This window comes from Bombus fervidus, chromosome 11 (assembly GCF_041682495.2).
Source record: "Bombus fervidus isolate BK054 chromosome 11, iyBomFerv1, whole genome shotgun sequence".
Classification (NCBI taxonomy): domain Eukaryota; kingdom Metazoa; phylum Arthropoda; class Insecta; order Hymenoptera; family Apidae; genus Bombus; species Bombus fervidus.
The window spans coordinates 7,879,208-7,895,753 of record NC_091527.1 but is presented as its reverse complement, the minus strand read 5'-3'; the positions used below and the strand labels follow the sequence as shown (position 1 = coordinate 7,895,753).

The 16,546-nt window shown below is 38.6% G+C and overlaps 2 protein-coding genes across 5 annotated transcripts in view; both read left to right on the top strand.

The window, feature by feature from the left end:
- The first annotated feature begins 248 nt into the window (after nt 1-248).
- On the top strand, nt 249-6,499 carry LOC139992090 (odorant receptor 13a). Of its 2 annotated transcripts, none has more exons than XM_072012622.1 (7): nt 249-3,545; nt 4,136-4,444; nt 4,825-5,111; nt 5,539-5,638; nt 5,697-5,801; nt 5,932-6,081; nt 6,190-6,499. In XM_072012622.1, exons 1-7 carry the CDS (start codon nt 3,384-3,386, stop codon nt 6,244-6,246), a joined length of 1,170 nt encoding a protein of 389 aa, XP_071868723.1. In that variant the 5' UTR covers nt 249-3,383; the 3' UTR covers nt 6,247-6,499. The 2 variants fall into 2 exon arrangements, with proteins under 2 accessions (XP_071868723.1, XP_071868722.1); XM_072012621.1 differs by having other exon boundaries at nt 4,825-5,159.
- A 151-nt stretch (nt 6,500-6,650) lies between these two features.
- The window catches only part of LOC139992587 (uncharacterized), a 28,550-nt gene continuing 18,654 nt past the window's right edge, over nt 6,651-16,546 (top strand). The window contains exons 1-3 of one of the 3 annotated variants that reach the window (XM_072013536.1): nt 6,651-7,486; nt 11,173-11,473; nt 12,210-12,304. In XM_072013536.1, the coding sequence (XP_071869637.1) occupies nt 7,440-7,486; nt 11,173-11,473; nt 12,210-12,304 (443 nt within the window). In that variant the 5' untranslated portion in view covers nt 6,651-7,439. Of the gene's footprint in view, nt 7,487-11,172; nt 11,474-12,209; nt 12,305-13,658; nt 13,800-16,546 lie in introns of those variants that run through there. The other 2 variants (XM_072013537.1, XM_072013538.1) reach the window with 2 other exon arrangements.

Here is a 16,546-nt window from a genome sequence, read left to right as displayed (position 1 = left end):
GATTTTATAATAATTTGTAAGCGACTGACGATGAGTTAGCGTATCGTGCACGACGTACTTTCCACATAGTGTGTGTGGTTAGGCTGTGGAATTGCGTCGTTTTGGTACTTTTCCTATTTACTATAAATCTAAATAATAAAAAATAAATTCATACCAATATCATTTCAATCACAACCTGTAAAAACAAAGATTCGTTATCGAATACAGGGAATCAGAGATATTAGTATCATTAATTTTATTGTTAAATTATAATAAATGGTACCATATTCTACAATTTCTTTGAAAAATAAACATATTCTCTGAATTAGGAATATTTGTAATTAAAATTGAGATTAACTTTTATCGCGTTGTACGCAATGGTCGCTAGCCTTCGTCAGTCGATTTCAGGAAAATGGTACGTAACATTAGAGTGTGCATGTTGTATACCAAACTCGGGTGTCGGAGGCGTCCCGGGACGTCTCTCTAGTGTAGGCCTTTGCGCCCGGGTTATGTGTGAGAACCGTGGAGTGAATGTGTTGGTATGCTTGTTTTGCTACTTTTTAATTTTAAATATAGGTTTCCGGGTAGGATAGGTAGTATATTTTTTGGTATGAATGTTAACTATAAGTAGGTAGGGCCGGGCAGGTTGGCACAGTCTCTCGTCGGGTAGGCGCGTTTTCGCGTGTCCAACCTGTTTCAGGAAATTTCATTCGAAAAATCGACGGTGAAGCTGACACGAATGGAACATGCCATCGTCTTTGGCTTTACCCATCGATTTTTTGAATTCCGCGGTCGTGGTCGCGATTGGGTTTCGACACGAACGTTAATATTGCTCGAGCATGCACATGCGAACGGACAGCGATCTCTATATGATCGTTGTTCATCCATGTACTTGGATCAGCTTCCGCGATTTATGTTTTCATTTCACCTTTGTACGTTATTTTTTGGTTTGCGATTTAGAAAGTCTCGAGCTTAGATGTAAGTTTCAGCGGGCATCGCGCCCGAAGAAAGAAGAGGCTATGAGCCGAAGAGGCCCGACAAATTGTCACGCAAGAGGGCAACTACTAATGGCTTTTCATCTTCTGGATCATCCAGAGGATGGAAACTCATTCTCGTTACTACTTCGTCACTGTACTCGCTTTTAGTATTTGTAGTAGTATTAGTTGTGATTTGTTTATTTGCCGACGTACATGTCGGCCCATCGTCATATTGGGCTAATCCCGGTTTTTCAATTAGAGTTGCGAATTTAAATTTCGCGTTAACAATTACAGTTGCGAACCCAAATTTCGTGTTTAACAATTAGAGTTGCGAAAAAATACTCACTTCGGTTTGGATTAGCGTTGCGATGAAAAGAGGACCGCGTTTGCTTTAGTGTTGCGAGTTATAAGATGTCGCGATTGTATTCAGTATTTTCTATTGTGAATAATTGTTAGAATTTATTAAAGAATAGAATTTAAATTTGTCGCGTTTTGTTTTATTTTAAGTTGAATTCAAATGACGTTAATTTTTAATTAATTTCGTAGCGTTGCGATTTGTCACCATCGCGCATATTTGAAGTAGTTCTTTTTTCATTTATAAATAGTAACTTTACATTAGATTCATTTTAAGAATTAGCGTTGCGATATATTTCATTGAGATTGTTTCAATAGCTTTTTCGATTAGCGTTGCGTTGATGAATGATCGCGTTTCTATGCGTAGTGTTGCGTCTATGAAATGCCCAAACTTCTTCCACTGAAATTGTGGAAACTTGTTCCTGTTCCTGGATCACCTGGTGCAACGAAACAGTTGCAAAAAGGTGGTCAAGCATCGACAGCTTCGAATGTAGCTGCACTTCGACATTTCGATATTAGTGTTGCGTTTGTTGTAGTATGAGTGCATAAATTAGTATTTATTAGTGTTGCGTGAATGATTAAAACACCGTACTGCGGTGTATGTTTCCGCGAATTTTTCATTTCTCTTCCTTTTTTTGTTTTTTTTTTTTGTCACTAACAAATTATAAAGCACTCCTCGCGATTTATTTCGAGAAATTTTTATTTTATGATTATGGATTTAGTAAATTAGCGTTGCGAAATAGAAAAATATTTTCCACTCGCGGTATGTTCGGGATTCTATCGAGTGGATCGCCCTTCTGGCTATTGGATTTATTTCTTTTTCAGCATCCCTCTGGGCATTTGTTAATGGAAATACTGTTGAACAATATATCTGTTCGATACCGATGAATATTTTTAATTTGTTGTTGTATTATTTAAAATTATTATATTATATTATCTTATTTCGTATTTATATATATATATACATATATATTGTATATCAAGAAAAATGAGAGTTGATATATCAATATGTTTGAATTATATGATGTAAAAATTTCACCGGATCAGTAAACAAATTCCTACTCTAATATAATTATAATCGTCGTGACGCGACGTTATACATTGCAGAGGGCGTGAGAAACACTCTAATTTTTTTCGAAGTCGGTATTTCAGAACGCGAAACACGAAGACTTATTTAATATCGCGTTTATGTTGTTTTTAGTCAATGATGGTATACATATCGCTACTATACTGGATCGATAACGTCGCATGCGATACGAAAATGGTATAGGGAATCAAGTGATTCCCAAAACACGAGACACGAAAAAGCATTAAACGTCACATCTATTCTGTATCTTATCGATACATATATATGTGCGTTTATATATTATTCGTGATACTTTCATGGATATCAATAGAAATGGTTATCAATATGATGTTTCATACTCAGAAATTTCTAACTTTCTGTGTAAGATGGCATGACATTCGTATTTTAAAACCGGGAATACAAATTGCAGATTTTAATTTTAAATAATATCACGAGGTATAAGAAAAATATACTCAGCATTCTTAGTTACATTCTGCATATCATAATTACGATTATGTGTCGTCCTTTATATTATTTCATCGAAATTATAGATGTGTTCTGAAACTTTTGCGAAGACCGCAATTTGACTTGTAAAAGGAGAGAGAGAAAAAAGAAAAGGAAGAACATTACATCGAATATAGAAGGAAAATCATATACAGTAGTTTTAACAAAGTTGCATATTTTCGTAACTACGGTTATCTGTCCACGCGGTAAGCTATTTCGCCACTCCCAGTGAAAAGAAGTTACACGAAGTATCTAACTATCATAAAGTTTCAATCACTGTGAATTGTCACGATTCTCCCACTGCAGTAGGATAACTATCATTTATGTTTTCGATCGATTTTGCGTTAGACTGTAGCGACATTTTTTGCGACTTTTTGTCGTCGCATTTGTCCAAGCGACTCGTGCTAGAAGCCGTGCTAGAACTCGTGCTAGAATAAATCTGTTTTATCGTAAGTCATACGATTTGGCAAAGAAACAAGTTCGTTGGAAATTCGCATCGAGCCATGGAAATGAGTGATCAAGAATTCTCTGGTAAAGAGTACGATGAATTGATTAAACCAATCATGATAACCGCAAAAATAATTTCCATCTGGCCATTGGCGGAGGACAGTAGCAAGGGAGCAATATTATTTAGGAGATTCCACTTGTTCTGTATGTTTTTTCTGGTAAGTGCTGCAATACATCGATGTATTATTTAACAAAGGTATTAGGATGCAATAAAATCAAACAGTAAATGTAAGCTCTGATCAAGTAGAATTAACTTCGAGTTAAATGGAAGTCTCGGCGCTATTTATATTCCCGAGATTTAAAGTGGAGAATTGGTTAGTTGATAATTTATTAATTTGTTCGGTATGTTCGTAGCGAAATTTAGAAAAATGTTTAAAAATAATGTTTTTTTTTATAGAATTAGAATTTTATTAAACAATTTATATCCAGCCTATTTCTTTCGTAAGATTGCTTTTCCAAACAATCTTTCAACGATAAATGGTTTCAAGTGGTTTTTATAGATTCTATAGTATTTTATTTCTTCTTATTGAAAAAAAGCTTTTTGCGAGTTAACGTTGGTGAACGTTATGTCGTTAAATACCTTTCATATTGACTAATCTCGAATTCTTCCCGTTCATTACTGTATCTGATGTTCAAGTAGAATAATCGATTAATCTTTACTTTTAATCTGCAAAACGCTACGAACTCTCCGAATAATCCAATACTTCATCAGAATTAAGAGAATGGTATTGAGAGATTGAATTTTCAGACGATAGTGATGTCCATCGCGGTGACAGCCGACGTAGTTCACAATATAGATGACTTGAACGAAGCGACCGAATGCGCACTGATTTGTTCAGCATTTTACCTCTGTGTAGTCCGTTTGCTAGTGTATTCGCTCCATCAGAAGGACATGTTCTACGTGGTGAAGACGATGAAAGAGGATTGGATCTTGTCCTCTCACGAAGATCGAACAATTTTAGCGAAGAAAACGATGTTTGCCTTTCGTCTCGCGAAATATTTTATCAGTACCGTGGCTATAACGATTGTACTGTTCATGTGTATCCCGTTTTTAGAGGTATGCGTTTGAATTCAATTGGAGAATTTTAGTTTGAAAATATCTGAACTCAATGACAGAATTTTAAAGTTTGAAAATGTTTCACTTAAACTGCTCATGGATAAATTATATGCTTATGCAAATTCATATTTTTATGAATATAATTAAGGAAATGGAACTTGAGCACAAATTTGTTTCACCTGCTGAATATTATAACGTGTACTGTATATATTATTAATTTCCGTCTGCTGGCTACGAAATGAGATTGATTTACATAGATAGATTGTTCACACTTTCATTCAACTTAAAAATACACTAGATTTACATCTGTGTAATTTTACATATACTGATAACGTTCGATGAAACATTAAATAATAATAACAAGCACAATTTTATTGCAGATTTACTTGTTTGGTAGCAACGAAAGAGTACTTCCGTTTCGAGGCTATTTTTTTATCAATCATACCATATCACCGGTGTTTGAGTGCCTTTATTTCTTTAACGTAACAGCGGGTGGTTTTGGCGGAAGTATGATTGCCGGTGCTACCAGTTTCAATCTGGTGGTAATAATGCACGGTTCGGGCAAGTTTGCAGTTTTGCGGAAAAGGCTGGAGGCTCTCAGTGGAGAAGATCCTAATTCTACTGTTACCATGAGCAATTACGTGATTCGTCACCAGAAAGCGATAGAGTGGGCGTCATTTGTCCTATCACGAATTTGCACTTTAATTTGTTGGATGTATGATGTTGCACGGTAGATAGAGCAATATCAGTTGCTATTATTCTGAACTATATTAAATTACAATTTATGCCAGATTATGAATGTTTATGCAAATGCCCACTTTTATGAATATAATTAATGAAATGAAATCTAAATAAAGATTTGCTTCATATATTAACATTTATTTTCTATATTTTGTATAAATTTGCATATTATGTGTATTTAAATTTCTCATAAATGCATAAACATTTTCAGTCTATACATCTATCTATAATCATCGTTGTAATAATATCTATTGAGCTTCTTTTTTAGTAATTCTGTCACAGACATTTTTCTAGACGATCAATTACTAGTAAGATGTACTGCTCTACGTTCGCGTGGAATAATCTGTTCGCAGGTACGCAGATGCACTGGAAAGGATCATAAATGTTCTGGCTTTGGGGCAATTCATCATTAGCACCGGCCTGATCTGCTTCGCGGGATTCCAGATTACCTCGGTGCGTCCGTTCGATGCTCACGAGTCAAGGCATCGTCGATAAAAAGTGACCTTTCTAGATGATGAAGGACAAGGGTCGCCTGATGAAATATTCGACCTTCTTGAACTCGGCCATTCTTGAGCTGTTCATGTTCAGCTTCAGTGGAAATGGCTTGATCGACGAGGTGATTTTAAAAATTACAGTCGCTTTCACAAAAGAAGCTGTTTGAAAAATTGTATTAAAAATTCAGAAGAATTTCAAGAATTTAAATTATAAAGTCGTATTGAAATGATTACTGACCAATGATAATATAGAGCGGAGCAGTGGGTGACTCCGCTTATGGCAGTGGATGGATCGGCAGCAGATTCAGCCAGAATCTTCAGATCATGATGACGCGCGCGAGGGTTCCCTGCAAAATAACCGCGGCAAAGTTCTATGACATGTCCTTGGAGAGCTTCTCAACGGTGAATAAAAATTTTTTGAAGGATCCGCGTTATTTATTATGAGAAAGAGATGGTCGTTTCGCTCGAGCACCTGAAGCTTTTTCTTATGGAATTTTGCCTGTTTTGCAGGTTCTGAGTACGTCGTTCTCATACTTCACGGTCCTTACAGCCACCGAAGGCGATTAATGGTCTCACCAATGAACGTAGATGTTTGTACGACAAGCTTTACGATTGTAGACGGCATCCCATGATGACTCAACTTACAGAGAATATAAGTACTTTAGTCGTTCCACTAGCCTAAAAATATCCGTGTAAAACAAAGTGTCGACGGAAAGTTCGTGTTTTCTTTCTCGTTCTTAAGATCGATGGATATCTTCTGGTGTAGATTACATCCAAAGACAATTGGAATCGAAATAGTAACTCTTACAATAAACTAGGATTTTTAACGATAACTGATTTAATACTAATCGATGGAATATTTCCTTTCATGAAAACATCTTTTCTTATTTATTATTCTTTTTTATTTTTCTTATTTATTCTTTTTGAAAACGTCTTTTCTTATTTATTACATCTTTCTTCAACAAGGAGACCTATTTCCTTTTTCTCACAAGATCAGAGGATGTAGTACAACGCGCATAGATTGAACAAATTAGACGCGCCTACTACTAATGCTTATAATCTAACACGATATTTACGTAAGCGTGTTTACCAAACATCCGGCTTATTATGAGTATATATGTACGTATCGCGGGACACGCTACATTTACTAGACCACGTGTGGTTCCTTAATTACCTCAAGTAGTACCGATCTATCTCAAGAAGTTTATGAACGCTGAAGATTACGATCGAATAACGAAGCTATTTCAGGAGAGAATAATAGAATTATAATCAAAATAAGATTGAATCCAGGGTATCTACTATAGAGGGCAGTAATCCTTCGTTACTTTCAATAACTCGCAACAATTTGCGAGCAAGGATACGACAAGAAAATGCGGCATCACTTAAACCACAGCAGCGGAGTGTCCGCAGGAGTTTAGGCAAAATGTTACGAGTTCGGCCGAGTTCTCTCTCTGGGTGGGGTAAACCATCGGCGGCGTATGGTCTTGGAAGCGACTCGAGGGTATTTTCATCGCAACAGTACAACACGTGCACCCGGCCAGTGCACGTACAGCTCCTTTCGACTTCTCTTCTCCGTGTGCATCGTCGTTCGGTCGTTTAACGTGACGGTACAAAATGTAACGTGGCCGATCTTTCGACGTTGCGTCGTCTGTTGGACGGTTTCGCTCGATCGCTCTTGCTTGGACGTACCACGGATACAAGCCACTTAACTACGATGGGAGCCAGCTGATGCTAATTATTGTTGTCTACGCGATGGCAATATGGCGAATATCAAGGTGGCAGTTCGTGTAAGACCGATCTCTGCCAGGTGAGTATTAGACCGGATTAATCGCATGATAAAAAGAAATATCAGAAAATATTTGTAACTGTAATTGAAGTTAATCACAGATTCGAACAGACTGGGTCTGCGTGCGACAGAGTGAAGCGTTTTTGAAAATCGAACGAAACTGTAAGGTAGGAAGGTGCTTTGACTAATGAAAAATATTAGCTGAAAATTCTACGTTGCGAGTTGCTTTTGCCACTAAACTCATTTCTGTTGGTAAGTTGTAAATGTATTTTAAGGAATAGGCGAAAAAATCGACGGAAGCCACGTTCTCTCTTTCCCCATGTTCTCGATATGCACATGTTTCTTTGGAACTTAAGGTCAAGGTTTACTGCTTCCTTATACACCGCAATTTCATTTTTGTAAATTCAATTTTCTTTCGTTCCACGGTTTTATGAGGAACGTTCGGTAATGGACGGGCGTCTGTTTGGAAGGCAAACAGAAACACCCGTCTCGGCAATAATTACATATTTCGAGACGGCCGTAGCGAGAAACGAACGGGGACAGAAATCTGGAGGCAGATTTATAGGGATACGCGGTGCGCCTTTGAGTCGCTACTTATGAACTCGTTTCTATACTTAGAAGACGAGGCCAGAACGCGAAAGTAAGACAAACTAACAATTGCTCTCGGCTAGGAAACGTAATAAGCTTGGCCGAAGAGAATGAAATTAGGGTCATTGACAAACTATTGTAAATATATTTTTAAAAGCTTCTGAACTTATTTATTTTTCGACCATCCTGAATAAATAAATAAATTAACATGCTATTATAATAGCAGAGATGTAAAGTTAACGACGTTATGATTAACTCTATTATAGACTGCCGATTCTGTTATCGAATTAAAAATTTTTAATGTTTTATAAGAAAAAGCGAGGAATTGTACACGTTAACAAGGACTCTTACGTGTTCTCCTCAAATTTATTTAAAACGTGATCAGATCGAAAATGATCTAAAAGATGTAGTTTAAAAAGTATGAAGGATGTAGATCAAAAAGAAGCTCCTCGATAATTCAACATAAGACCGAATAAAGTATAATAAAGCTTCCACCTTTGCAGCGAGTAAGACCACTGCGAAGAGTGTCGTCGCTGAGTTTATTTAAAGCAGCAAATTTCCTAAGGAAGCCCTTGCCGATCCGGGGGATGTTCTCGCGATAAAGGATCGACCGATCCGTGGAGTGACGTACGAGCAGCACGATACGCCGATGACACACGGCCAGACAGTTTAACGACTTGAAACAGGAATAGCGAGAGAGAAAGAGAGGAGCATCCGTTCGAGAATAACACTTGAAGCGGCGCCTTCTCGCAACGGAAGAGGACCAAGAGGATAATAACAAGCGGACTGCTGCTATTCGCGTACGCTGCCTTGGTTCATTCAAGATCTCCTCTCTTCATCGAGGTTTCCTTGAACCGAGCCATATGTGTTCTTGGACGCTTTTTGCGTTGATCAGAACGAGTAACGGTCTTCCCTTGAACGTGTACGCTTGTACGCTTCATTCAGAGCTGTTTGGTCGGCCATTTTGTTCGACGATGAAAGGGCTATCCACGAACGGATGGATCGGCGGGTTGGATCTCTGTCACGAGCTTCCTGCGAATCGACGATTGATGGAGTTGATCGATGCGAATGTGAAGTGGCCCTGTATTGAACCGAGTTGAATAGAGTTCCGGAATTATTGACTGGATCGATGATACGATTGTCGAGGATCGAATATTTTTTATTTGTTCGGAATTGATTTGTTTATTGAGTTTGTGTAGGAAAAACATATGATTAGGTTCGTTTTAATTGTAAGGTGAAAGTAGTGAAACAAAAGTTGAAACGTAGAATTCTGCGGAGGTTTCTTATAGAACTGTGCAAAAGCATTTGATGAGGGAGTTAGTTCACTAATTTTCAATATTTTTGTAAAATTCGTTCACGCTATATCTTAATTTGTTTAATTTGATGATAATTTAAAATGTGTAGATAATTTAAATCACGTACAAATTTACTAAAAAATCACTACAACAATTCGCACCTACTTCATTCGTAGCTACAAAGATTGCACAGGATCTAGATAGATCAATTTCGGCGGAACAAACCTGGAAATCATTTCTGATCTTTACGAATAACTCGTACGAGCTAAAGCGTTTTACCGAACAGGTAGTAGGTATTAATTTCGCAAAAACGCGGATACGGGGCACGAAATCGTGACGATTAGAGAGCGAACAGGGCCATGATAGGATCACGCAAGGACCGGGGTTAAAGTACCTTTAACTTTACTGCTTTCTCTGCTCGAATGCGTCACACGCACGCGAGATACCCACGTGTGTACAATCGTCGCTCTTCCAGTAGATTCAAAATTAAAACAGTGTTGTACTAATTAATCCAGTGATACACAGGACTGCATACTGTATTCCACGTTCTTAAATAACTTTTTCGACAATTTCCACATTGATTGATTATTACGAGGAAAGTTCAGAGGCTACAAAGTCATAAAAAAAATCTCAACCAGGAAAATATAACAAGGTGTGTATATTAAGGAAGGTTCTGCTCTAATAAAGAAATCTAAAGAAAAAATAAAATAGAATGCAAAAAGAATACTAACGCAAAAAATATAGTTGCAATAATAAATGAAAGAATGGAAGATTTTCGAAAAATCAACTCTTGCAATGAAAAAGGCAATGTAGAAACGTTAAAATGGAGTTTCTGAAATTAAAAAAGGTAGCGCAGGAACTCTAAAAAAATCATTTCAAAAATAAAAGGAAGTAATAACGTAAAAAGGTCTAAAAATGGTGTGTTCCAGGAATAAAAACGGTACTGCAAGAACACCAAAGTTATTAATATAACTATCATGGAGGCTACTGTTACTACTTATCTGGCGTTACGTTAAACAGGACAGAAGGGAAACCAAAAACTCATTTGAACGTGGTTCGAATCGGTTGCCCTCGTATCCAGTATACCTTTGGACTGGCTGGAAATCCGCGAACGAAAATCATCGATAACATTACCAGACGCGTTTTTCCGATAGATCTTCCGCAGTAGGATCTGATAATCCCGCGAGAAAGTTGCTCGAATGTTTCTGGAAATTCCGAATCTGGCCTGGAAGAACCGAAGTTTGTGACAGTTAACTTGGTGTTATCGGTTTCCCTTTCCAAGATCTTTTTCCACGAATTAGCAATCCCATCTGCTCGACCTGCCGAGCGATTCGAATGGAAGTACGTCGCCGAATCGAAAAACCATTCGTGGTATAATCGGACGAGGATCGTTGTTTCGTGGCGAGGATTAAATTGCAGAAATTGTCCGATGTTGGTAAGACAGGCTGAACGATCCGTTAATGGACCGTGCTTTGATCGATCGATGACGAAATCGAGCACCTCAAGGAAACCGGAAACGCTAATGGAAAATAGCGGAAGGATCGGACCACCGATATGAATTTGAGAGAATTTTGGAACACGTTCGAATACAAAAGCAATTCGTGTAAATGGTATATGCATCGATGAGTCGATTTCGACTCAGGGAACGTGGAAAAATGTTTTTACGAAGCACGCAGGAGAAAGAATCTTTGTGCCTCTCTGTTCGATAAAATGAATAAAAAATGAATTTGTGGCTTTTGTACAGAAGCCTACGAGTTCTTTGTTGTTTTTCATTTCTGTTTTTCGTAGCAAGCCAAGTAATAAGACATTTTTTCTTTCATACAGAGAGCTGAATTTAACTGGATCAGAGGTGGTTGTTCATACGGAGTCGAACGGGATTTCCTTAACAAACGTGAAGGTATCTTCGAGCAAAGCTGGAGATAGTCGCGAAAGAACACGGAAATATGGTTTCGATTACTGCTTCGATTCGTCGAATCCAGAGGCACAGAGTTTCGCGGACCAGGCAAGGATTTACCAGACGCTTGGCCAAACCGTCTTGGACGCTCTTTTCACTGGCTATAATTCCTGTCTGGTGGCGTACGGACAAAGCGCGTCAGGAAAAACCTACACCGTGATGGGAACCAAGGTATCCTACTATTTCTTGGTTTTTAAAAAATTTCATCCGCAAAGAATTATAGCATGAAAATTTTTGACTTTATGACTTCTGAATGTGTTACATTATGTATGTACCCTATGATTCTTTTGTAAATCTTCGTGTGATATCATGTACGTCAAATCTCACAGTCCTCGATTATTCGTTATCCACAAAAATTCTCCCTCCTATAATATAGTTTAATTGAATTATTTTTGGGATAACCCGCGTCACGGCACGTTTACTCGCTTAGGAATCCAAGAGGAAACAGCAAATCGGCAAACGATCAAAGGGTAACGCGCATAATTCGGAACGAGGTAACGATTTCCGTGGTAGGTCGGCCTCTAATTGGCGGGCAACGGAGAGAGGCGTTCTTTTTTCCGGTTTCTCCGGCAAATTTCGACCGGTAAATTGAAACTGTTTTTGCTCGGACGGCGCTTAATTAAATTGCCCTGTGGCTCCGTAGCCGATCGCGGCTACATTATAGGAGGGACGAGGAGAGGGACAACGACCGAGCGATTTTTTTAAAAGCGAAGCACGTGTTGCGGTTATACGTCGAGCACGTTCAGTTTCAATTATGGGAACGGAGTCGTTCGATCGCTCCGGGACATTTCGATGACCGATAGAGTTAACGATACGTAATTTTTCCGTGCGATTTCGGTGCATTCGTTTTTGAGAAACGGAACAAAGAGCACAACGGTTAACGATGTTTCCATTTTTTCGTCCGTAGGAAGATCCTGGACTCACGCCGCGTCTCTGCGAAGGAATTTTCGCTAGGATCGAGGAAGAAAGGAAAAACGAGAGGAACTATAGTGTTTCTGTCAGGTAACCAGAATGGAAGATAATTCGTTTTATCTCTTCCGAGTGATAGGACGAAAACATGATAAGTACATCTCTCTTGAATTTTTGTTTTTAATATCACTTTATGATTAAATTTGTCAGATTGAAAGATGTAAAAGAGTCATCTTCTAAAAATAGCTGGTAGGTTGACAAAGGATCTTATTTCATTTGTCAATTTGAAAGAAAACAATTTTATAATATTCAATCTCTTGTTGAAAGCGATGAATCCTGTAAATATTCACATTCACATATTCGTTTGTATCACGTTAAATATTCTACGATCCAATTACTCGGCTTACGGAACAAACACGTGAATTTTACTCGAAGCCAACTGAACGTAGATGCGAAGCAGCATGGCGATAACGCGCATCCGGATTGATAAGTGTGGGAATCTTGCCATTCGCGGCGTCTTTTCGCGAAACGAGGCGCATCGACGAGCTATACGCCAATAGACGATCAAGACATTGGCGGTTGTCGGTCAAGGTCCAGCTGTCGGGTCAATTTTCTTCGTTATTTTCGCACGATAAAGTTGTTCCGTGTCGATGGTCGTCTTAATTTCCATTCGCCTCTTTCCAGTCAAATCAATGATTAGATGGATTGACAAGTTGACAATGTAATCCCTCTGTTGTGCGTCTTGTTCGCATTCCAGCGATTATAGGGTTTCAAGAATCCATTCCTAAATCGTTATCGACGAGCGCTTCTGTCGTACTACGTCGTACTATATTGGAATGAAAAGTTTATCGTCCCCTTCGTTATACTTTTTTTCTTGGCCTCCAGTTTGCCGAAGCAACCGGCGTTGGTTAATTGAAAATGGTAATCGCAGGTCTTTCCGTTTAGGAAGAGGTAAAGTTGGGAAGAGGAATCTTTGATTTTAAATAACACTAGCCGAGACCTGACTTTATCTTGAACTGTGGAATCGTTTTCTTCGAACACTGTTGCAACAGGATAAGTTCTAGTTCTGAGGAAACTCTTAATAGAATCTGTTCTGGAGATAATAGCTTCCACCTTATGCAATTGATTCTCCTTTCGACCTTTTGTTAGATTGTAACTGTTATCTTGCAATGTGTTTTAATGCGTCATTATCAATGTTGTCACTATCTGTTAATTTTCTTTTGCTTTACAAGATAGATTTTGGTATCGAACATCGAACTGTTAAAGAAATCCTTTTCGAAGGTTTTATATTGTAAAAATGAAAGAGTCATCGAATAACTGGAAATTTAGGTGTCACTAGACAAAATTGTGTTTAATCAGTGAACAGACATCAAAGTAAAGAGGTCGCGTCCAGTAGCTGTGAAAATATTATACGTCGACGGGATGGCTAGGGGTGGTTTGACGCCGTTGGAAGGGGGTAGGTAAACGTGTAAGTCGAGTTTAGGAGTCGTGAGGTTCGCGAGCGCCGTGTTGGCCTGGATGTGTCTTGTAAGCTCAGTGCCCCGTGACTCGCAATCGTAGGCGGACGTATAAGCATTGCTCTACCTGGGTAAGAATCTTTTCCCTTGCAGAGCACCGTTTCAATATTCGTTCGCACTTTCATCCCATGACAACGTTTCGCTCGTTGATCAATTTAATTTTTTCAGTTTTGCCCAAGTATCGTACGATAAACGGGGGAAGAACGTAGGAATTCAGTAGTGTTTTGGTTATTGAAATTTTTAGAAGGATTCTTCCGACAATATTCAAATTACTACCCTCTAAAGTTCGATTTCCATCATTTTATTAACTTTCTTTTTATATTAACTTCATCTCCAGATATTATAGATGTCTTATAAAACTCTTAAGATATTGTAGATTAGAAATTTTATTGTCAATGAATAATTAATTCTCAATAGTAAATAGTGTCCGATAGTAGAATGTAAAACGCGAGATCTTGTTATTTAAACATACTGCATTAATTTAAGATACTTTAAAGTAAGAAGAAATAGACTTCTAAAGAAATAGACACGTTCCATGTGTACAAATTTTCCCTCGTTACAGATCCACCCCCGATCTTCGATTCACACTTTCCCTCGTAAACACGGCTTTATTCCTGTATTAAACGTTCGCCGGATTGCCTTGAGCTTGGTGTAAAAATAAAAAGCAGAGGAGCTTCGTTGCGCTGGAACACTCGTAAAAATTGTATTTACCGTTCACGAGAAATATCGATTGCCATTTCCTCTGTGTTTCTTTTTTTGTTTCTCTTTTCGTTCTGTTTTTCCTCCTCTCTATCTCTTTTTGGTCGTTTCATCGGTGAACGAAGGAAAACGCACGGTTGCCGCGTACCAGTCGTTCCACGCAAGTTTTATCGGCACTTTGAAATTCGTACGTGTAACCGAAACGAGGATGGATCCGCGGAAAATTGTTCCATTGCTCGTGGTTTTTTGGACCGTGTAAAACCAACTGCAAGACCACCATAAAATTCCCCTTGGAAACACGTTGCTCCGAATTTAACGTGTCTTCGTAAATCACTTTGTCGTTGTCCCATTTCTTGTTTGATACCGAATCTTGTCGATAATATCATTTATTACAAAGTGATAAATAAAAATAATAAACGAATTACCTCGTAATTAATTGTTGTATAATGGAAATCTTTGAAATTATTAACAAATAACTGTCGTCAGACGATTCTGACATTCTCCGAGGACAACGTCGTGTTTGAATAGATCTGCATTTGTAACTCGAGCACTTTTCAGGGGAAAATCGTCTTTCCGGGGGAATAGAGAACGACGAAGAAAAGCTCCACGACAGCAACGTATCTGTTCGTTGTATTTCTCTGCATGGATTTTTTCGCTCACGTGCACGAAGAATCGCGAGAAAGTTCGCTTGATGTATTGCCGGATAAGCGAATCGGTCAGCTCGAGCGGCGTTTCCTCTTTTGGGCCGCCTCTCTGTCAGTTCGCGACGTAAAATCGTTAAGTGGGCCGACGAAGAAAGTTCCGTATCTACGTGTTCCCTTTTGAACCGTGAATGAAATTCGTGACAACTCTGTGTGCCGACCATTGAAGGATAATTCTACGTCCTTAAAATGTTTTGAATTACATATTCCGAGCTATGCCGTTTTTGTATTTCCACCAAACGTTTAAACTATTGTACATTTACGAGTTATTGTATCGTAAGCTATTGTACACAGGTACATAATTACGTTGCTACGTAACTATTAAAATTTCCATCCCTAAAAAGTTGATGACAATTCGTCGTTACTTTGAACAATATTCTAACACTGACTTATTCCATTTTCAAATCAAATAAATATTTTCCTCCGTGAGATCCTACGTCGATCAACATCGACGACCGATTCTTTCCCGCGCAGCGCAGGTTAAAAAGAAAGTGCCGTCCCCGGAAGCATTAAAAAGAAACAACGTTTCTATCATTGAGGAGTGTCTTTAAGCTGTTCATCATCTATAACTGGCATCGTGAATCATTCTTTGTTCCGTATTGACCGGTCGGGGAAAGAAACGACAGATTTACGCACGTCCAGTAGAATCGGCCGGCATCCCCGCGACCGAATACTATAAATCCGCGTTTATACGATCACCGGCAGTTATTAAAAGTGCCACGGAAATTCGTTGCTCGCCTAGGCAAAAATATGCGTCGTGTCGCGACTGTTCCGGTTGTTACGATTTGGTACGATAAAGCTACCGACATCGTCCATTCGTGTTTCCTTGCCGCGAGTCGAACCGAAAATACAGCCTCGTCATGACGGATTTAGGGATGGAAATTTTTCAAAACGTTAACGCAGTCACCGATCCGCCATTCTCATCCGTTGTGTTTATCCTAGTAGTGTTAATGGCGGCGTCTCCTGAAAAATATCTCGCGCACCCTTTAAATTAAAGCGCATCTAAAAGCTCGCAAGGACTGCGTTCGCGTAAAAAATTCGCGCTAATGGACCGACTCATAAAATATACATTTTTACGGGAGAGTTTTTGAACGTCCTGTGGTTTTAGGGTTCTTTACGATTAAAGGATTTACATTTGGCTATGGTGATGGGCCTGTGCGTGAAGAATTTGGTAGACCGAGCCGTGAAAGATTCGTATACATATAAATATTTTCTTTCAAGCTTTTAATCTTTATGGGACTTCGGTCTTGATTTTCTACATTTATTTCGTTTTCGTGAGATAAAGTAGTAAGAAATAGGAAGTTGGAAGTAAAGAGAGGATTCGCGTCGAATTCGAGGCTGTCCGTGTCATCGAATATTAGCAACCATGCCTTGTTATATCACGGCTTCGTAATCTCGTGAAATCGAACGATAAAACG

Excerpts from the sequence above, each read along its gene's own strand:
- LOC139992090 (XM_072012621.1), top strand. The coding sequence starts at position 3,384 with ATGGAAATGAGTGATCAAGAATTCTCTGGTAAAGAGTACGATGAATTG. Across the intron at positions 5,802-5,931 it reads GAAATGGCTTGATCGACGAG|AGCGGAGCAGTGGGTGACTC; the intron begins GTGATTTTAAAA and ends ATGATAATATAG. Across the intron at positions 6,082-6,189 it reads CCTTGGAGAGCTTCTCAACG|GTTCTGAGTACGTCGTTCTC; the intron begins GTGAATAAAAAT and ends CCTGTTTTGCAG.